General features: G+C 37.4%; 2 protein-coding genes across 2 annotated transcripts; both read right to left on the bottom strand.

Moving 5' to 3' along the window:
* Window positions 1–162: 162 nt before the first annotated feature.
* LOC106180903 (uncharacterized) lies at window positions 163–4397 on the bottom strand. The gene is made up of 7 exons (XM_087016174.1): window positions 4236–4397; window positions 3192–3301; window positions 2828–2909; window positions 2023–2125; window positions 1621–1683; window positions 916–1046; window positions 163–438 (listed from the first exon to the last, which is right to left on the bottom strand). The coding sequence occupies exons 2-6, from the start codon at window positions 3284–3286 to the stop codon at window positions 919–921; spliced, it is 471 nt and encodes a 156-aa protein (XP_086872300.1). The 5' UTR covers window positions 3287–3301; window positions 4236–4397; the 3' UTR covers window positions 163–438; window positions 916–918.
* A 7033-nt stretch (window positions 4398–11430) lies between these two features.
* On the bottom strand, window positions 11431–17798 carry LOC106180904 (uncharacterized). The gene is made up of 7 exons (XM_087016359.1): window positions 17655–17798; window positions 14675–14799; window positions 13808–13889; window positions 13129–13225; window positions 12614–12676; window positions 12030–12154; window positions 11431–11696 (listed from the first exon to the last, which is right to left on the bottom strand). Exons 2-6 carry the CDS (start codon window positions 14782–14784, stop codon window positions 12033–12035), a joined length of 474 nt encoding a protein of 157 aa, XP_086872485.1. The 5' UTR covers window positions 14785–14799; window positions 17655–17798; the 3' UTR covers window positions 11431–11696; window positions 12030–12032.
* Between the last annotated feature and the right edge of the window lie 4266 nt (window positions 17799–22064).

Here is a 22064-nt window from a genome sequence, read left to right on the forward strand (position 1 = left end):
GCCCAAATATTTCACTTTCGCGACTTCTTAACTGACATGCGATAAGCCTAACGGCAGGCCTACTATACTGTAGTGTAGGCCTACGTGTAGGCCTACTGTACAGTAGGCCCTATAGCACAAAGTGGATTATTGAAAAACAAAAATAAAATAAAGAACGAAATATTCACTACAAGCATGATTTTATTCAAATCACATGACAATGGTGCAAATGTCTGACATAATGTCCTATTCAAAATGTTTCAAAATTACTGATAGGCCTACCCAGGGATAATTTCATAAATTCTGATGTGCCGGCCAGTATAAAAGTAGGCCCTACAGTACGCGGTCCTCTGGTAGAAGGGAAGAATTTTCTTTGAAGGATGAGTAATTCGATATCAGAAGGAATAAACTGTTTTTTACTTGACTGGTTGCAAATGGATCGACATGCTGTGTTCGGTTCTGAAAATACAATAATTGTGTAATTAAAGTAGGATTTATCGAAGTACAATGTAGGTCCTACATGCAGGCCTATGTTTAGAGGTAGGGATTAACTTTAAACTAATCGATTTTTAGATTTCCACTCGTTATGTTACGTGCATTTTATTAGGGTCTACATTCTCTATTAAGACCAGGAGTTACAGACCCGTAGCCAACAATTTCAAAAGGGGGGTTCTTATTCTGAAAAAGTGGACCTTTTACCATGAAACCTTTCGAACCCCCCGACCCCCCTGGCTAAGGGCCTGAGTTAGAACTGATTAAGTTTACATCCACATGTTGCAGCAACTGCTACACGTCAGCGACATGTACATGAATCTAAAGCAGCTACAAGTATGTATACTAATTAAATGCTAGGAATAAATTGCGTTACAATTCTTTTTTCTGATTTTTGACCATAAAAATGAAGTATTACTGGACATTAATTAACTCCTAAGTTACCTTTCAAGCTTTATTGTTGAGCAGGTCTTGAAGCTCAGCGAGCTCCTCCTCGGACATCCCATCCAACTCATTGTCCAGTTGGTTACTTTCAGCGTCCTCGGTGTCCGCAAAGATATCGTGATTGAGCCGTTCTGAAATAAGGAGATGTTTGGTTGAACTGGGAGTATATTTATGTGAGTAAAATATATTTTTCTAATTTTACACACACATCGAAGCACACGAACATTACTCCAATGAAATTTAAGTGGAAAAGATGCAAATGTATGTTTTTTTTTTCTTTGCTAATTCAAGAGACCTCGGACTGTCTTGGATGGTCCCCTTATACAGTTTATATTAGCGTAAGTTACCAGTAGGCGGCGGATAAAGGGCTAGCTTTGTAACACACCAGGGAATTAATGAAAATACTGGGGCATCCGAGGAATGTGCTCCTGCTACCATTGAAGGTACAAATACTAATATTACTCCCCTCGCCCCCCCAAAAAAAGGTAAAGCGAGAGAGAGAGAGAGAGAGAGAGAGAGAGGGGGAGGGGGGGCAGAACGAGAGAACACCCCCCCGCCCACACCGTACCCTTCATATAACAGTTTATTTGTCCTGGCCTACCCTTTACTAGTATATTTGCCGTGATTTTTTTTCTTTTTTTTTATTCCTCTTTAACAACTTTCAGCTCAAAGTGAATAAATAAACGATAAGGACATAAAACTTACCCCCTAAGAGGTTAACCTTAGTTTGAAAATTATCCAACTCCTCCTGGTCCACGTATCCATCCTCTAGAAAAAAAATTATTCAAGTTATTTAACAATAATTTTCAAATAATGTGTAAACAATTGTGAAATTGAAATAAACATTCCAGGCACAATTTTATGGGACATAAAACTAAAACTTGCAAACTTAACTTAAACTCCATGTGTCTTTTTCGTGTTTATAAGGATAATGATCACTTTTTGGACAGAGGTTCATGCAGGTAATTTTTTTAAAAAACGAGGCGACATATGTAAGAAATTTGAAAGGAAAACAAGAAAACCGATAAAAAATTAGTAAATCAACAAAGATGAAAGGAAGAAGGTGAGGTAATGACGTAATGCTTTTAACTTGGGTAACTACTTTACCGTTGGTGTCGAGTTCCTCCATCGCTTCGGGATCCTTCACGTCGTGCAGTGATATCTTGCCGTCGCCATCCAAATCATTTAACATAAACTTGGAGTTGTTTTCCTGAAACGTACATGTTAAGAAAATCAAAACGCTAAAGAGACTGATATCAGTGGAGAAATACCGAAAGAACTGAATGAGAAATAATTTGATTTTCAATAATCTCAAGGTGACACTTTGTCCATAACATTTTCAAAAGCGATTTATTATAAATTGCGCGAGCGGAGACGAACGAATGGCGATTGATGCAATGCATTAGGTGAGCTTCACAGCCGATTGCGTGTTTTTCTCGTCGGGAGGGCCGGGGGTGGGTGGGGTGGGGCTGTTACGTGTTCCCAAGCTTTGGAGCTACTTGTACAATCCCCCCTTCCTTCCAGTATATGTATTACAAAGGACAAAACCAATCAATTTTCCATCCTTGTGCACTACATATTACAGTGAATCTATCCGCATCTTCCATTTTCATTTGTTCGACAAGAAAAATAAATTTAAAGAAAATTCTTGTGTACCCGACAGTCGCAACCATGTCTCCGCCTTTAGCAAAAATCGCCAGAGCAGTCATTTCTTATGGCAGGAAACGTTTTCCATTTCGGAATTATGGAGTTTTTTTAAGGGTAGCGGTTTGGAAAAGCAGTTTTATCCAACAAACGCCTGCAAGGGGTATACTAGTAAGTCTGAATAGATTAAATTCTCTTCTCCCCACTACCCCCCTCCCTTTACCCCGTCTCAATTCAAAACCAATCATAAATATCTGTGAGTACTTACGTCTCCGGCTACTGCGACCGCAGCTTTAATTGCCTTGTAAGTTTTGACAACTCTAACCACCCTCCTCACTACTCTAACGGCCCTGGAAACATGCATACACTGTATATTGCAACCGTTGATATCGTTTGATTAACAAATAAATGTATCGAATAAAGAAACAAATTGATTATCTATCAATTTGTGACGAAAAATGAAAAAAGGTAGGTTTTAGCCAAAGTTGTTTATCTATTATAATTTGTAAATGATATGCTTAATAAATTCAGATTTTATGGCTAGCTGTAACAACAAAAGAAGTTATTTTTGTCTTGCACTCAAATAAATGCTTTGAGTTTTTTGTTTTATCGTATATTGAAATATGTTTTACCTTCTCCAGACTCTTCGAAGTCGCCAACTTTCTCCATCCTGTGGCATAAGGGCCACGAAAAATATCAGAGCAAAAAGACAAAATGCCAACTTCATGATGATCTTCGATATCTGAAAAAGTATTGACTTAACATGTATTCTTCGAGTTTATATGATTTGAAGGATAAAATTACACACAAAATAATTTTTGCTGCAATTCAAATGTACCCTCCCCCCAAAAAAAATCCAACTAGGCCATTGGTGCTGATTTAATTGAAAATCTTTAAAAAATCAGAATAAGGAGATTACAACATATAAAAAAAAAAACGATCAATGTCACTGAATAAGGCCTAAGCAGACATTTTTTCAATCTGTAATGAAAGACACCAGTCTTTCTGGTATAAGAAACACAAATTCTTCACCTTTTGAACTGTTTCCTATTTTTAAAACGGCATCTATTATATCATCTTTATATGCAGACACTGTGTGGGTCTTTGAGTGGTTTGATCACTGTGTCTGTCCGTGTTATTGCTGTCGCCATCCGAAACATCAGTCCCCGTAACTGCCAAACCATATTTTTGCTTTTCTTACATTGAGTGGCTTTGTTTGGTTAAAAGGGTTGCTCGCGAAAATCAGCATGATCGGATTGTACTTACAAACGTCACTGATTTTTAACGTGTAACCCATAAGTGCCAAACCGTATTTTTTTTCATTTTTCTTCAAATTTGCTGAGTGGCTTTGAAGTTTAATGAGGCATGTTCCTTCCGAAAATCAACACGTATGGTTTATGAAAGTAATGCAATTTTATGTTATGTTATATTATCTTATGTTATGCTATGTTGTGTTATTTATTTGTTTGTAAATAATATAACAATGTGATTTTCTGTTTCGTGTCCGTGTATTTGTCAGCTTTGCTGCCTAATCTTTTATTTCTTTTGGCAAATAGTTAATAGCCTTTTTAAAATCGTTCTAAGATACATTAAAATCAGGCGGAACAATAGGCCTACGGTACTGTTGAATATATGCAGGATTGATTCTTTAAATAATGTTAAAGAAACGATCTTACCTTAGCAAATCAAGATGGCCTAGAGAGCGGTAAATCGTATTGGCAGATCCTACAGTCGCAGAGAACCACAGTATGTGGAATGGTTTCCGTCCACCAACTTTATACTGTAAAAGTCGTGACTTTCTCAAACTTATCTGATCAGGAGAGCAGTGCCACTCCACGATTCCTTTGTTATATTTCCAGAAAAATGGGACTTGCCTCTTTCACAGAAGCAGGTCAAACTGATAAGACTATTGATTGCTGGGAATCATAAATTCTCTGAATAATACGGACAACTGAATTTCGAATAAACTGTGTAGAGCATTATCAAGGTCATATGGTAGACACGATGCGCCAGTGTTATTTTCCATTTTAGATTTATTTTGATGACCAGGCAATTGACGACTGGGGAAGTAGGAGGACATCAGAAAACGTGACTCCGTTGCGTTTTAATTTTTAACAGATGTTTATAGCAATGAGAATACAAATGTATTAGGTCTTTGTCGTCGAAATTCTGGTATCAGCGAAGTAATACAATTTGATATATCATAAATAATTGAGAGTGACACTGTTTAAAATTAACCAGTACAAAATAAGATTTTCATTAGTTATTCTTATTCTCTACTTTAAACTACTTCGCTACTGTCCAGCGAGAATTTTTACATGGAATCTATGAATACTGAGTACTGGATGGCATTAATGACATCTTTTTTAAAAGTGTCATCATGAGTCATGAAATCCATGTGAGACTCGTAAGGGGTCGAACTTCTGTTCCGAAAACGGACACTGACCACAAGACCATCAAGTCAGTGTCTAGAAGCGGATGGGATTAAAAGAGGAGGTATAAGAGAAATGCAGGGGGTGGTATCCGCCTTAAAATTGACCCATCTTATGTAAGAAAACTAATTTTTTACCCCAACAACCGAGATAAAATAAGTTTTAGTACAGTTAACAGTGAATATTATGTTACATACATTTCATGCATAAATACAGTTATTTTATACCTGATCTATTTTGAAGATATCGGCGACACTGAGAAGATAAAAGATTACCGTGAATGCAATATTCCTAGAATAAAAACAACTGTTACATTTGCATTTTGACTCACCTTGTGGGGAGTATTGTCAAGGTAATGGGGGAATCCGCTGCTCGACTTCGATGGGCCTTTAGTTCAGTTCAGTTTAGTTTAGTTTTGTTTTGTTACCCCCGCCAGGGAAATTTAGGTATTCATCTCCGTTTGTCACTTTTCTTCTTTTTTGTGGTCTTTTCTTTGTCACCAGCCTAACTGTAAAAGTTACGGATGAATTTAGATGAATGTTTCAGAATAGGTATTAAATGGGCTAGCGTAAAAGGAGCACGGGCATTTATAAGTAATACACGAAAAGAATTTACTGTTAAATATAGACTCAATGGGTTGGAAAAATTGCTCTGTTTTGTCTTCGGGGTTAGTAGGCGAAATTTCCATTTGTGATCTCGAGCTGCGGATTTGTGATTTGTGAAGGACTGGTTCGGCGTCCAACCCCCCCCCCCCCCCCCCCCCCCCCCAATCTTCAATTGCCTGAAGACCCAGAAGACGGCCTCAATCCGCCCCTGCATCTTATATAAGAGAACTATCTTTTACCCCAACAACCGAGACAAAAAGGTTTTAGTGACAGTTGACGGTGAATATTATATAACATATATTTCATCCAAAAATGCGTTTATTTTATACCTGATCTATTTTGAAGACATCGGCGACACTGAGAAGATAAAAGATTACCGTGAATGCAATATTTCTAGAATAAAAACAACTGTTACATTTGTATTTTGTCTCACCTTGTGAGGAGTATTGCCAAGGTCATAGGGAAATCCGCTGCTCGACTTCGATGCGCTTTCAGTTTAGTTTAGTTAAGTTACGTTACCCCCGCCCTTGGACATAATAACGGAATTTTGTCCATGCCCCGCCATGGAGTTTAGGTATTCACCTCCGTTATTCCATTTTTTTCTTCTGTTTTTTTTTTATTTTGTTTGTCACCCGCTTAACTCTAAAAGTTAGGGATATATTTTTTTCAAAGTTTCAGGATAGGTTTTAAATAGGCCAACTTAAAAGGAGCACAGGATTTTGAAAGTGATAAACGAAAACAATTTTACTGTTATATGTAGACTCACTGGGTTGAAATATAGCTTTGTTTCAGTGAATATAGTGTATAATAAATTTCATGCATAGATACGTTTATTTCATACCTGATCTACTTTGAAGACATCGGCGACACTGAGAAGATAAAAGATTACCGTGAATTCAATATTCTTAGAATAAAAACAACTTTTATATTTGTATTTTGTCTCACCTTGTGAGGGGCATTACCAAGGCCATGGGGGAATCCGCTGCTCGACTTCGATGTGCTTTTAGTTTAGTTTGTTAGGTGGGTAGGCCTGTTATTGGCGAAATTCCCGTTTGCAATCTTTAGCTATGGATTTGTGATCGCGAACGAGTTAAACTTTGATTTTTATGGTACAAACAATTTTTATTAGAATGGAAAATTACTACTACGAGAAAAGGTGTCCCCAAAGATACCCCTGAAAGAGGGGTGGGGGGGGGGCACAGAAAATTGTGCGTCCTGGATTCGCTACTGATTTTAAATGTGTCTAGATGATGTTAAGAATCACTTTAAAAAGCCCAATTGCAAGTGCTTTAATCTTACATCACTGAAAGTGGGCCATATTTACCGTTTTGTACAAATCATCCTGTCCCTTTTGGAGCCTCAATTCAAAGCACGTGTTCAGCCAAGAAATAGTCTGCGCTATATTTCAGTTCAGTAAAAACATAGGAGAAAAAAAGATATTTGTAACGTAGTATTTTTTTTAGTGAATACTTCCGCATGTTCATGTAAACTAAGGTTAATATTATTCTCTATACTTGTCTCCTTAAAAATTCGATGAAAGGGATGTCAGGCTATTTGAAATGTGAGGTCGTTTTCGATGATATGTGTGAGATGGAATCTTCCTAAGTGAAATCTTATCCCAAAACTAAGTCTCAAATTCCTATATACAGAGCGTTGATTTATCACTCATTCTTGTGTTAGTGGTACACATCGAAATCATTTATACACACACTGGACAATAGAAGTGTCACCCCTACTGAACCAATACTTTGGGGGAGATAAATGACTGCTCCTGGCATCATTTTATTAATTTTCACAAAAAGACCAAAAATACAATTCCATGGTACAGCGGTTTTATACTCATTAGTCACATTATAAGTAGACCAGGCATTATAACTTTGATTACTCTGATTCAAGGGGTGACACTTCTGTTGTCCAGTGTGTGTAAGTTGCTTTATTGGCGTATAGTAAAATCACTTCAACAAAAGTTTGGCTCACTTCATCTTCAACGTCTGACCCCAACCCAGAACCGACCACAGAGAGAGATGCGGGGGGGGGGGGGGGGGGGGGGGGGGGGGGGGAGGAGGAGGGGGGGGGAGAAAAAAAGAGGGAGGGAAAGAAGAGAGAGAGAGATGAGGAGAGAGAGAGTGATAGAGTGAGCAGTCATCATAAACGAAAGATATAATGGTTTTCAATTCTTTAAGCAATGATAATATCAAATTATTTAAGAAAAATAAACTGAAATTCATGATGAACTATCGGGATGTCGCTGCATGAAATGTAAGATTGGAAGGCATTCAAGGAGCTCAGAGCAAATGTTATGCATTGACAAAAATCGTTTAATCTCTTTTTATACATACACAATGTACGTTTCTGGTTAACAACATACCAGCATTTGTCTTCTAAGCGGCTTGTGGCCATCCGTGAAAGAAGCCCTAGTTAATTTGTTGTCATAAACTAAGAGTGAAAAGGGGAAAGTGCACGCACCGGGATGCCGTATTGAAAAGCAATACAAAAGTTACTTGCAAAACATAGAACTTTTAAATTACTGTTGTGCAAAAGACTGAAGCGAAGTCGAATTTAAGAATATACCCATAGATGCCCTCTCTCCTTCAAACTCAGTTTTATTTGACGCCAAGTCGCCCGACTTTGGGCTTTCTCTGGTAATTGTCATTGTCGAATAATATGAAAACATAAAAGTATCTGTGTTAAATTTTTATTCATTAAGAAATGTAAACATTTTTTTGCTTTGTTTCTGATATATGTGCAAAGTACGGTGACTTGTAGGCCAATGAAGCCGGGTGATTTGTATATCTATATCACATGTCACGTTAATAAATAAATACTATACATACGTTTTTATCAACCCATAAAAAGATAAAAATTAAGTCTGATCCATCATACCTTTTCCAGATACACAAAAAACGCATGAATCTCTCATTTATCAGATCATTTGACGTTATTTTATCGCTTCGGACATTGAAATTGCTGTAAGCCAGTTCTTTCTGAATTTAGAAATTAATTAGTTGATTTTTTTAAATTTTGGGTCATGCATTGTATAAAATGGATAAAAACAGTGAAATGACAGCAATGGGGTCAAAATAGAGTCAAATTGATCGCTAACTGCATTTAGCCCAGTGTCAAGTTGTCATTCTTTTTGCCAGCTTTACTTTATACAGCCACTTCTCTTAGGGTGCTTTCCCAGAGATTTAGATCGATCTAAAGATTAAGATTTAGATCGACCTAACTCCCTGGGGGTTCACGCTAAGTTGCAGTCAGCCGAGCGGGCACCATAGTTAATTACCCCCTTACAGCTTTTAGTAGGCGGGACAGACGCTTAAGCCGGCCAAGCTGACAGTAATCTTGTGAGACTTCCCACAGGGATAGATCGATCTAAAAATCTATGGAAATGGGGTGTTATATCCACGCGTATACAAACAATCGTTTTTATGGCATTAACATCCGCGTTACTGGCACACACCAAAGTTCAAATTGCAGCCCCACTCCACGTCACGCATATGAACTTGCGTTTCTATGATTAATTTCAATATTCACTTCTTTATCAACGGTCACTGATTCTCAATATATATATATGTCTATTGACCATTTAAAAATATTAAAAGTACGAGGGCGAAAGGTTTGTTTGTCCAAGTGGAACTTAAACTACAGTACATCAGTCTAGCAACTTAAAGTCACTGAAAAACTTATCACTAAATTTATCTGTTCTGACAAAAAACAAACAAACAAAAATGGACAAAATATAAAACCTTTGTTACTGTCGCTCTCAGCACCATCTCACATACTCCAATCCTTCTATTTTATTTTCTTCTGCAGTAGAAAATATGCAACTTTGCAGGAAGCGAGTATGAAGTCTATAGTCTCAGAAGTGATGCTCAAATATTTTTCGCTTTGGATTTTAACGGCTTCATACACGTAACTTAAATTGCCTACCAGTAGGCCTACACTGCAAAGTGGATAGTTAAAAAAGAAACAAAAGAAACAAGCAAAATAGTAGAGAGAAAAAAAGAGAACACCGATGGTAACCAATGCATCACACGTCGACTCCTTCGGCAATGTTTCAGCTCCGTCAACCCTTTCTTTTTCATTGATAGGGCTTCTGAACGTTGCCTGTTCCTCAAATAAAATTTTATCCCCACAAGAAGAAATCAAATTTTTATTCCTACGCTGCAAACTGGATAGTTATAAAAAAGAAATAAAAGAAACAAGCAAAAGAGTAGAGAGAAAAAAAGCTAAGTGAGAACACTGTACATAGTCATCCACTACATCACACGCCGACTCCTTCGGCAATGTTTCAGCAATGTTAAACCAGTGGTATGCATTTCTTCTTTGCTGTTTTTATGTTTAAGCCTGTACTTCAAATAAAATGATTTGCTTCCTTAGTTTTTTAAATATTGTTTTGAGTATTATCAAATAATAATACAGCATAAAGATTTACATTTAAACTGCTTGGCTTGTATTGTTTTTTTTTTTAATTTCAGTTATGCTGCTGGGAGAATATTTTTGTACAGAATTTGCTTTTAGAGAATCTAAAAAAATTAAAATAAAAGTTTAAACAAATAGAACATGACAAAGACATCTCTTGTTATGTAAAATATGACTGAATTTTTTTCTCACTTTAATTGCTTTTTTATGATTCATTTCAGTTTAACAAGTGTGGCAAGAGGCAAAGTAAAGAAATTTCGTTCCAAGGTCTTTCACTGCCAGGTCAATCAATTGCCTCTACATCAAGTCTGATTGCACTGGAGACCCAACCTTCTGGGAATGTCACTCCGCCAATCACACGAGGCACAGGTTTCTGCTTTAAGAGTACCATACTATACTCAGCATTATGGGAATAGATGGGAGAGGATGAGGGGAACCGCATATTCAAAAAACTTAATCAGTATGTATTTGCAAGAAGTGCAACGGAGAGTATAAGACACCAGCACAATCTGGTAGACTGGTACTGTTGTGAGACAGACACTGCATCTTTTAGGGACATACATGTACATCAATATGTATACGGCATGATATTGACATTGATCATATTTATCTTATGGCCTCAAAGTTTTTTTAAAGTGCCTGAATGGCATGATAAATATTGTCAGTAAGAAAATAAAAATATTTTATGTACAGCAGCTTGACATCTCTTGTATGTATTAACCAGAAGTTTTAACTGCCAAACTTGTGTGTGATTTGAGGGTGATTGGTCAGTTAAAAGAGAAGAGCATCACCCAGGTACAATGTAGATCCATGACAGAGTTTTTGGTTTAAAGTCGCATGTGTCGAGATTTTGACGTGTTTCCTCGGTTATCCTGAGTTCCTGAGTGCTCTTGTTTTTTTCCAGCAAAATCAAATACTAATTAAAAGACAAATAGTTTTTAGTTTTAAAAAAGTTAAAAATATTCCGATATTAATTGTCAAATCTCCTCTGTTATCATAGAGACTGATCGAATCTGAAAATCGTAATTTTTGCCCTAAGCATGTGAACTTTTTTTACTGGGTATGATTTATTATTAGTTGTACGAGCATACATGTTAATCAATGTCTTTCATTATTGTTTTTATCTTCTTTTTTCTCACTTATTTTCTATTTTCAACTCTTATTTCCTTAATCTTAACCTTTCCTTTCTTTCTTTCTTTTCAATCTAAACCTTTTCTTTCTTTCTTTCTAGGTCTCTTTTTTACTTTCTTTCATATCCACTGTCTTAATTTTCCTTTCTTACTGTCTTTATAAATGAATGGTCGGCGATGCCCAAATATTTTTACTTTTGCTTTTTGGATATAACTTTATTATCCTACTTTTAGGCCTATACTGCAAAGTGGATTGTTAGAAAAGAAAACAAACAAACAAAATTTCAACACTAGCATGATTTAATTCAAAACAAAGGGCAGTTAGGTAAACGGAAGACATACAGTGATGGAAAATGTCGTATTCAAAATGATTAAAAAACTGATACTTTGAATTTTTACAAAAGTTCTCGTGTACCGGCCAGTAAAGGCAGTTCTCTTGTACACTTTCAGGATTTCCTTTAGAATGGGTAACACGATATCAAGAGGAATACTTTTCATTGATTGGTTGCAAATGGTTTCGCCCGTGTTTTGGCATGCTGTGTTTGGCCCTGAAAATAAATAAATTAACTGTGTAATTCAAGTAAGATGTACCGTAGGCCAAAGTTTAGATGTAACTTTAACCTAATTGTTTTTTTTTTAGATTTAGACTCGTTTAGTTACGTGCATTATTGGGGCCTACATTTTTATCAAATCCATGATTAGAACAGACTACGTTTTCTTCAACATCTTACAGAGCAACTGCTATATACCAGCGACGCATACATGTATATACAGTAGCTACAATTATGCATATCAATTAATGCTAGGAATCAAAAGGGTTACATTTGATTTTTCTGATAAAGAAAGCGCGCTGTCTTGACATTAATTACGTCTATAATCACCTTTCAAGCTTTATTGTTGAGCAGATCTTGAAGCTCAGCGATCTCTTCCTCGGTCATTCCAGCCAACTCATTGTCCAGTTGGTCACTTTCAGCGTCCCCGTCGAAGAAATCCCGATTGAGCCGAGCTGAAATGGGAATCGTTGAAATGGAAGTATATTTATGTAAGTGAAGGCATATGTTTTCATATTTTACAAATCTAAGTCCACGAAAATCACTGTGATGAAATTAAAGTGAAGAAGATGTGTTTTTTTTTGCTAAATCAAGGGAATTCGGCTTGTCTGGGATTGTTCCCGTTTTCTGAGCGTAGTGAGGTGGCGTAGAAAGGTCTAGGGTCTGTAACACATCAGGGAAATAATAGAAACAATGGCGCATCCGAGGTTCGTGGTCCACTAGCTTCAAAGGCACCTCTAATGTTTTTATAAGGAAATAAAAAGTGAATATGTTCTCCCTCTCATCTTGGATCAAGAAATTGCTCACTTATTATGTGAGAAGACCAACTGACTTTTATTAACATCTCTAAGCTCGATTGAAATTCTTTTACAAAATAGATTAATAAATGAAAATAATAAATAGGAAAAACTCACCAGCTACGAGGTTAATCCTAGTTTGGAAATTATCCAACTCCTCCTGGTCCACGTATCCATCCTCTACAAAAAATAAATTTCCAAATGATTTTTTACATCATTACCAGATAAAGTGTAAACAACTGTCGCATTGAAATTAATGAACCTTTTAGGTAAAATTTATGTGAGATGAAGCTGAATGATCATTTAAATTGATTCTCAGAGTTGTCAAATAATTGCAAAAACTTACACTACCAACCTGTCGAAAATCGGAGTTGAATTTTCTTAAACTTGTGTACTTCAAACATAACTTTAACCACGAACATCATTTACGTGTTAATGTAAATAATGATTCACTCTTGGGCAGAGGTTCATTTAGGTAGTTTTCAAAACCAAAGCAACGTATTTTGATACAAACGCAATAGATCTAAAAGGAAGACAAGATGGCAAATAGCAAAATAAATAAAGGAAAAAATAGGAAAGAGAGAAAAAAAGAGGTGAATAATGACGTTTTTTTTTTTGGATAACTACTTTACCGTTGGTGTCGAGTTCCTCCATCGCTTCGGGATCCTTCACGTCGTGCAGTGATATCTTGCCGTCGCCATCCAAATCATTCAACATAAACTTGTTTTCCTGAAACATACATTTTTACGAAAATTAGAACGCCAAAGAGGCTATTATCAATATATATATACTATATATATATATATAATATATATACTTTGCCCATATCACTTTCTAAAGTGTACAAACGGTTTATTATAAATAGCTCCAGCGGAAACGTACAAATGGAGATTGATGATTCATTGCATTAGGTGAGCTGCTCAGCAGATTGCGTTTTTATCTTCGGGAGGGGGTGGGTCTGTTACGTGTCCTCAAGCTTTGGAGCTACTACCCCGCTTGCTTTCCAGGGCATGTATTACTAAACGAGACAAAACCAAGCAATTTCTCACCCCTGTGCCTTACATATTAAAACAAATTTATCATCGTGTTCTACGTTGCTTTGCTCCACAAGAAAAACGAGAATAAAGGAAGCATTGTGTACCCAACACCCACTTCTAGCGCAGTCATTTTCATTGGAAGCAAACGGATTTTTAGACATTTTGTGAAGGAAAGGAGTTTGGAAGATTCAACCAAATATCTCCTGTTAAGACTTCCCCAAGAATCCCTACCCCCCGGCTTATTATAAAACCATACATGCTTATGAATACTTACATCCGCGTTTGCTTTGATCACCCCTTTGACCTCGTTGAAAACCTTGATGACTCTTTCTACCCTTTTCACCAACCTTTTTGTTCTGGAACATTCATGTATCTCAATTGTTGATATGTCTACATGGGGCAAATATACTACTCAAAAGAAATAAAGGAACACCCGCCATTTAAGATGCAAAAGTTTGAACCATGCATAGTGTTATATAGATTTAGCAATTCTAAGAAAAGTCATCATTCTGTGCTGGGTGACTATTTAACTTAAACCGTTTTGTAATTAAAATAAACTTTGCACTCGTTAAAAGAAATAAGTATGATTACCTGTTGGGGTGAAAGGCGTAAAAATCGGATAAATTTATTCTCCCCCCCCCCAAATTCCTGGGGTTTAAACCCAGGTGAAAATTGGGACTTAAATGAATGAGTAGCATACTTTTGGCATTAGCATGATAAGATAAGAAGAAATGAACGTTTTAAGTCTTTTGTCTCATAATTACCTCCGCCAAGGAGGTTATGTTTTCCCCCCTGTTTGTCTGTCTGTCATCAACATAACTCAGAAAGTTATGGACCGATTTTGATGAAAATTTCGGGAACTGTCAGAAGTGGACTGAGGAACAGATGATTAGTTTTTGGTGGTGATCCAAATCAATAATCAATCAATAATCAAAAATATCGAAAATTTAGGGATGAAACGGCATTGGATGGAGACTTGGCGGAGGTATGCGCTCTCTGAGTGCTTTTCTAGTTTGTAATGCTACGCCTTGTTTATTCAGATTTTGGTTGCTAGCTGTATCAAAATTAAATGTCAAGCAGTCTTCCTGTGCAAATGAATACTTTGTTTTTTTATTTTGTCATAAAATGTATCACGTTTTACCTTTCCCAGACTCTCCGAAGTCGGATTCGAATTCGCCATCCACCTTCTCCATCCTGTGGCAGCAGGACCACGAACAACATCATAGCCAAAAGACAAAATGCCAACTTCATGGTGACTTGTGATATCTTAAAGAAAAGCATTTATTAAAAGCGCATTTAGAGGGTTTTAATGAGATAAAACTTCATGCAGAATAAATCTAGCTGCAATTCAGATTAAAAAAAAAAGAATAGAGAAAAACAAAAACACAAAAACTTCCATCCAGTCCATTTGTCCTGGTTTTGATTGAAAATCCCTTAAAAATGAGGGCAAGGCGGACAACAACATAAGTACTTTCAAAACAGTCAATGTCACTGGGTAAACCCTTTTCATACCGGATGGAGCACCTATCTATTAGCGTATTTTTATTATACATTATTTGTGCATAGAATTTCATGAATTTGTCACATTTTACCAGCTTTCAGGAGGTATATTTGCAGCTTTGGTATCGTTTATGGTCTTTATTCAAGAAACAAAATAGTGCTGTGTCGTAAATGACCACTCCAGATTTCCGATATTTAAAAGTGTAGCCCATATTGTACATGGTATTTTATTCCTTTAATTCCACTCAAATTACTAATTAGATTAAGCTATGGCGAACAAATACAGAACAATGAAATATTTGGAGAAAAGAAAGATCCGAAATATCTCAGAAGGGAAGAATTCTACTGATGAGAGTGATTTGGGTGCAACAGACCGAAGAAGAGGGTCACGTATTCGAAGTGCATGTGCTCATCGTGCACTTGTGACAGAGAGAGCAAGTGCTTATGATACAGTGGTTGAACATCAAGAATGGCAGCAACATTTTGCAACCAGATGGTGTGAGGTTTGTTAAATAAGACTTCAGAGGTCATGGCAAGGGTTCTTGAAGAGGTTGGTTAAGGGTGCGAGGCAGAGGAAGTGTACAAGGGGCCGTAGCGATAGTCCGAAGGTTCAATAGTCCGAAGGTTCATTGGTCCGAATGTTCACTATAGAACCTTCGGACCAATGAACCCTTGATTAAAAAATCGATAAAAATGTTACCACTTTTCGGACCAATGAACCTTCGGACTATCGAGACGCCCCCGTAGAATATGCATTAAAACAGTCGGTGAGCTACCGTAGAATACAAGCCTAATCTAATGACCCTTGTATGACAAAGAGCAACTGACTGCTGAAATGGAAACTTTTGTAGTACAGGGACGAAACCAATACAGTGACGTTTGTTTGTCACCCGCCTAACTCAAAAAGTTGTGGATGGATTTTGATCAAATTTTCAGGATAGGTCTTACATGAATTAATCTTAAAGGGGTACAGGTATTTCTAAAAGAGATATTCGAGTGCAATAACTCTGTAATAAATGGACAGAGCACTGGGTTGGAAAAATTGCTCGGTTTTGTTTTCAGGCCTCATAGGTGAAATTGCAGTTTGTGATCTCGAGCCGCGGTTTGTGATTGCGAACGCCGAAGTTACGAGTTGACCTGCGTTTTCATGGTGCGAACGCAAATGTCTACGTAAACAGCCACTTGACATCATAGATCAACAGCTACCGGGATACATGTATATACCATCTTTGTGAATGAATATCAGGTAAACAACCAGTCACTAGTATTATCCCTCTAAGTTACTACTCTACGTATAGTAAAGGTCAGCTGAATGATGACATTAATTCTATATAAAATCTCACAAATCTTTGGTCACAAAGGAAAGGTGAACAGAATTCGCCCCTGACATATCTTTAAATATTATAATAAAAATAATTAAATTAAAATTACAATTTAATTGAAATTAATTTAAAAAAAATCGGTGACCCTTGTAGAGGGAATACACATGCAACCAGTTTGTTCAGTTCAAGGTGAACACTAGTTAGTATATGAATGGTGGATCTAAAATCATCAAATCTTTCCGTCACATCAGTAACACGGTGGTCTAGCTGAGATCTATAGAAAATATGCATCTGTCATAAAAATCTTTTGGCCACACTACCCAGGCATCTCTCTTCCATACTTAATACAATATCTTTTTGTTTGTATTTATCTCTGAAATTTTAGTTTTAAATGTTTAAAAGGTTATAAAGTGCACATTTAGGGAAGGACAACTAGGGTAACTGTCATCATATGGTATTTGCTCTCCTCTTCCGGCTTCACATTTATTTATATAGTCATTTAATTAAAAATATAGTTAACCTTTGTTACTGTTCCATCAATTAAAGGTGACTGATAGGATGCACACATTTAGTTCTGTTCACTCGGTCTGTACGTGTTATTGCTGTCGTTGTCGCCGTCCGAACTGTCAAATCGTATTTTCGTTTCACTTCAAATTTTAGTGTCTTTGTTTGGTTAAAAAGTGGCTCCTTGCAAAAATCAGCACGATCGGATTATTCTTACAAAAGTCATTGATTTTTTAATGCCCGACCGAAATGTGTATTTTTCTAATTAAAATTTGATGAGTGGCTTTAACGAGTCATGTTCCTTTTGAAAATCAGTATGTTTGGTTTGTGAAAGTGATGCATTTTTATGTTATGTTATGTTATTAGCAAATCAAATGTGTCTTTTAATGCCTTTTAACATTACTTTAAAAAGAATAAAAAAACTTCTAACTTAAGAATAACTAAAGAATATTTTGGTGAACCTATTTGTTTTAGTTTTAATTACTGTTATATTTGTTTTGAATTTATCTGTGTACTTTTAGTTTTTATACTATATACATATGTAAACAGCACTAGTACTGAGACGCAAGGTAGCGCGATTTTAAGGAATGGATTTTAATAATAATTATTATTATTGTTTAAAAATAATGTTACAATGTACTTTGCCGTTTGGTGTCCGTATAATTGCCAGCTTTGGTGCCTCTTTTCGCTTATAGTTTTAACTTAAACAGTTCTAAGGTTCATATACACAAAGCAAAAATATTGTTGAATATGTGCAGGGCTGATTCCTAAATAATATTAAATAAATGATCTTACCTTAGCAAATCAAGATGGCCTAGAGAGCGGAACCTCGTCTTGGTGGACCCCGTAGTCGCAGAGAACCACAGTATGTGGAATGGTTTCCGTCTACCAACTTTATACTGTTAAGGTCGTGACTTTGTCAAACTTATCTGATCAGGAAAGCAGTGCCACTCCGTGAATTCTTTGTTATCTTTTCAGAAAAATGAGACTTGCCTCTTTCACAAGAGCCCGACGCACTGATAAGATTATTGGTTACTGGGAATCATAAATTCTGTGAATCAAAAGGACAACTAAATATCCATAAATTGTGCGGGGCATTATCAAGGCCATGTGGCAGACACTACAAGATACGAGGCACCAATATTTCCTATTTTACATTTATTTTGTTGACCAGGCATTTGACGTATAGGAAAGTAGGTGGATATAAGAAAACATGGCTTCGCTGCATTCTAATTTTAACAGATATTTATAACAATGGGAATGCAGACGTATTAGGTCGTTGTCACCAAAATCCTGGTATGACCGATGTTAAAGGATTTGATATATATATATATATATATAAATGATTGGTACTGTTAAAGATTCCCAAAATTCAAAATGAGATTTACATAAATTTGAAGTAAAATACTCTCTATTGCTAGTGTCTTACTACCGCCAATAGGTCTTGTTTTTCCCTTGTGCGTGTCGCCTTTGCTGCCTCAATTCAACTCACGTATTAAAAAGGTAACACGTGGAGTAGAGTGATTATTGTATACCGCACTCCACGTGAGTTTCAGTGCAATTTACATAAGATGACAATTTCCCAGGATATTTTGTGGCACTGGTTCAGACGGGGGGTAGACGTTCTCACCTCCCTAGGAAGGAGACCGCTCAGCTGCGGCATGATGTGCTGAAAGCTAGCAAACGAATATCTAATATAAATATATATACTGAGTATATCTCTCCCCTTGCCACACCAAGGTCGTTACCCATACTTCAACCCCTGAGTGCTGAGTACTGTGTTCATGGGCCATATGTTGATTTTTCACTAGATATTTTTTCACAGATATTTATCTGGCTAACTATTGACCTTTTTTCTGCTGCAATATACTACTGCACTGTCCATTGAGAATGTTTGCAAGGAATTGATATCACAACTTGTAGTTGGCCTCTAGTATACAGCGAGCGTTGAAAGCCAAGCGGGAAGACAGGTGTCGTTTATGAAAGAATGGCATGACGCCAGAGGCTGACATTCTGACCACAAGGCCATCTGGACCGTATTTCGACGATGATGAGGTTAAATGAGGAAACATAAGAGAAACGGGAGTTGTTATACGCCTTATAACGGACCTAAATAAGAAAACTTATTACTCAACAACCGAGACCCCCCCCCCCCCAAAAAAAAAAAGAGATGGTTGACGAAAAATATTTTCTAAAAACCATTTCGCACATAAACACAGTTATTTTATACCTGATCTATTTTGCAGGGACTGGCGACACTGAGAATATTACCGAGAATTCAATATTCCTAGAATAATAATATTTGACTCTCATTTTGAGGAATATTGTCAAGGTCATTGGGGCATCCGTTGCTTGACTTCGATGCACTTTTCATTAAGTTTTCTTACTTCAGCCAGGGAGTTTACATATTCACCCCCGTTTGTCTGTTTGTTTGTCATCCGCCTGACTCAAACAGTTATGAACGGATTCTGATGAAATTTTCAGGATAGGTCTTAAATGGGTTAATCTAAAAGGGGTACAGGTATTTTTTTAAAAAAATATTCGAGTACAATTACACTGTAATATGCAGAGAGAGCACTGGTTTGGAAAATTGCTCGGTTTTGTTTTCAGGCCTTATAGGCGAAATTACAGTTTGTGATCTCGAGCCGCTGATTTGTGATTGCGAACGCTGAAGTTACGCAATTACCGTTTATAAAACCTGTGCGTTGTAACCCTTTTTTTATTTGGACGGAGAACTACTAGCAGGAGATTGAGGATAAAGAGGGTGGAGGGCGGCACAGGATAATTTGTGCGCCCCGGAATCGAAAAATAAAAGTTTAAATGTGTCTTAATGATGTTGAGATCAACACATGTGAATTTAGAAGTTTATTTGCGTGTGCCTTAATCATATATAACAGAGAGTGGACCTGATTACCGTGTTGTACAAATCATCTCACCCCTTCTGGAGCCTCAATTCAGTTCAAAGCAAACATTTAAACATGGCAGTCCATGAGGATCCCAGAGAGGGGGGCTCTCCGCGAAATATTTGTAAAATATATTTACATGGGCATTTATGTCAAAGAATTTGAAAGAATGATTGAGACAGATACCAGGAGGTTTTCGTCATTTTGGCAGAAGACAAGGGCTTTGAGTACAGAACCCTATACTTAGACGAACAGAAATATATTTGTGTTGTAGTCCAAACATTTGAACAAGTTTTGTGTTTTTGTCCCACTGACAAGGTGCACGTACTCACCCGAGGAAAACTACGTTATAATTCAGTTCGGTAGAAAAACATTGGAACAGCAAGATATTTGCCACGAAGTGTTCGCAGTGGATTTCATCGAGACTAGGCATATTACAGCCTAACGAGAGTAAAAAGTGGCAAAACGGGTTAATTTGATTGTATATTGATTGTATTTACAGTTGTAACTTTTGCATTTTCTGCTTACGTTGAAATAAATAATCCATCTGTAAGCTTCTCCAATGATTTTTGTGGAGTGGGGCCTTAAAGACTAGGCGTATTTAGGGTCCATTCCCACAGATATTTGGATCGATCTATCTCCCTGGGGAGTCTCTCTAAATTGCTGTCAATCAGTAGAGGGTAAAGATAATACCCCCTTACAGCTTTAGTAGGCGTGACAGACATTTAAGCCGGCCAAGTTGACAACAATTTAGTGAGACTCCCCAGCGAGTTAGATCGATCCAGATGGATCGATCTAGGCATGGGAACCCAGTCTAGGTTTCGACCAGTTTAAATTCAGAAAAAAATGCTTACCGTGATTATATAACAATGACTTTATTGGGAATAAATGGTACTGGCTAAACTCTATCGACGCAGTATTAGAACCAGCGGTGCATTTTAATTAAAACTATATTGATACTTCGATTCATCTACCAATTGACACCGCTCGCCTCATCCTGACGTTGAGCAGAATACATAAAAGCTGGTGATTATACAACAACGTTGCAAACAAAAGAAGGCGTGTTAATCTTAAATGTTAATCTTAAATCCCCTCGGCGCTGGATCGATCTACATATAGCACGATGTTATCATTGGGAATGAAGCCTAACCTAGCCAGTAGTAAATGGTCGTCAATTTCTGGTCTTCTTGGAAATACGAAGAAAAAGATTTCAGGCTATTTGAAATGTGAGGTCGTTTCCCATTAGATATGTGAGTTCGTATTACCCTGGGAGAGATTATATCTTAAAAGTTCAAAATTTCTCATATTTATATATATAGTCAGGCCCGTAGCCAGCAATTTCAAAAGGGGGGTTCTTTTTCTGAAAAAGTGGACCTTTTCCCATAAAAACTTCATGTACCTAGAGCAAATTTTACCCAGAGTGGACCTTTTCCCAGTAAAAGGGGCGGTTCTTTCGAACCCCCCGAACCCCCTGACTACGGGCCTGATAGTTGAGGCGTTTATTAAACGAATACGTTACAGACAAGAGGACTGGCGTTGTCGTGTTAAAGCTACACATGGAAATCATTTATTAGTTCTTTCATAGACCTGTGATAAAATGATTTCAACAAAGGTCGGGCTCACGCCATCTTTATCGAATGACCCAAACCCAGAACCGACGAGAGAGAGAGAGATGTAAAGCCTGAATCCCAACTACACGCACGGTTTTCAGGACATACGTTTTTTAGGTTCCTCTCGTCTGACTGGGCAGTCGCTAGATCGCAGGGAAGAAATCAATTAGTTGGTGAATGCAGTGAGTGCGCAAGAAGAAAGTGCGTGGAAAGTACGTGAGAGGCACAGCCTCCGCACGTCAGAAGTAACTGCTACGCCTGACGGGCCTTTACACGTGTCCCGCGCGGCCCGTGCATGCTAAGGACCCAGGCTTTAGGGGAGAGAGAAATGTAGCGGGGGCGTGTGTGTGTGTGTGGGGGGGGGGGGGGGAGAAGAAGAGGGAGAGAGTGAGGGGGATGGAAGGGAGAATGAGAGAGGGGGCAGTCAGCACAACCGAAAGAAAAAATGTTTCTAATAGGTAAAGTAATGAAATATCAAATTATTTCAGAAAAATAAACTGAAGGTCATTATAAACTACATGCATCTGGATACTGCTACCTGAAATATAATATGACAACACATTCAAGGAAGTCGGTACAGCCCCGTAGCCGGGGGTGGGGGGATGGGGTGGGGGGTGGGGGTGAGGGGGATTGGGGGGTTCGAAAGAAGCCCCTTTTTATCCAGGTACATGAAGGTTTCATGGTAAAAGGTC

The sequence above is a fragment of the Lingula anatina genome, chromosome 6 (genome assembly GCF_051362555.1).
Source record: "Lingula anatina isolate TDL-2025a chromosome 6, LinAna3.0, whole genome shotgun sequence".
Classification (NCBI taxonomy): Eukaryota; Metazoa; Brachiopoda; class Lingulata; order Lingulida; family Lingulidae; genus Lingula; species Lingula anatina.

What these genes read in the sequence shown, in the direction of transcription:
- LOC106180903 (XM_087016174.1), bottom strand. Translation starts at nt 3,286, where the DNA reads ATGAAGTTGGCATTTTGTCTTTTTGCTCTGATATTTTTCGTGGCCCTT. An exon ending in CGGTCGCAGTAGCCGGAGAC is followed by an intron (nt 2,126 to 2,827) that starts GTAAGTACTCAC and finishes TGTACGTTTCAG; the next exon opens with GAAAACAACTCCAAGTTTAT. An exon ending in GGAGGAACTCGACACCAACG is followed by an intron (nt 1,684 to 2,022) that starts GTAAAGTAGTTA and finishes TTTTTTTTCTAG; the next exon opens with AGGATGGATACGTGGACCAG.
- LOC106180904 (XM_087016359.1), bottom strand. Translation starts at nt 14,784, where the DNA reads ATGAAGTTGGCATTTTGTCTTTTGGCTATGATGTTGTTCGTGGTCCTG. An exon ending in TGATCAAAGCAAACGCGGAT is followed by an intron (nt 13,226 to 13,807) that starts GTAAGTATTCAT and finishes TGTATGTTTCAG; the next exon opens with GAAAACAAGTTTATGTTGAA. An exon ending in TAGGATTAACCTCGTAGCTG is followed by an intron (nt 12,155 to 12,613) that starts GTGAGTTTTTCC and finishes TTCCCATTTCAG; the next exon opens with CTCGGCTCAATCGGGATTTC.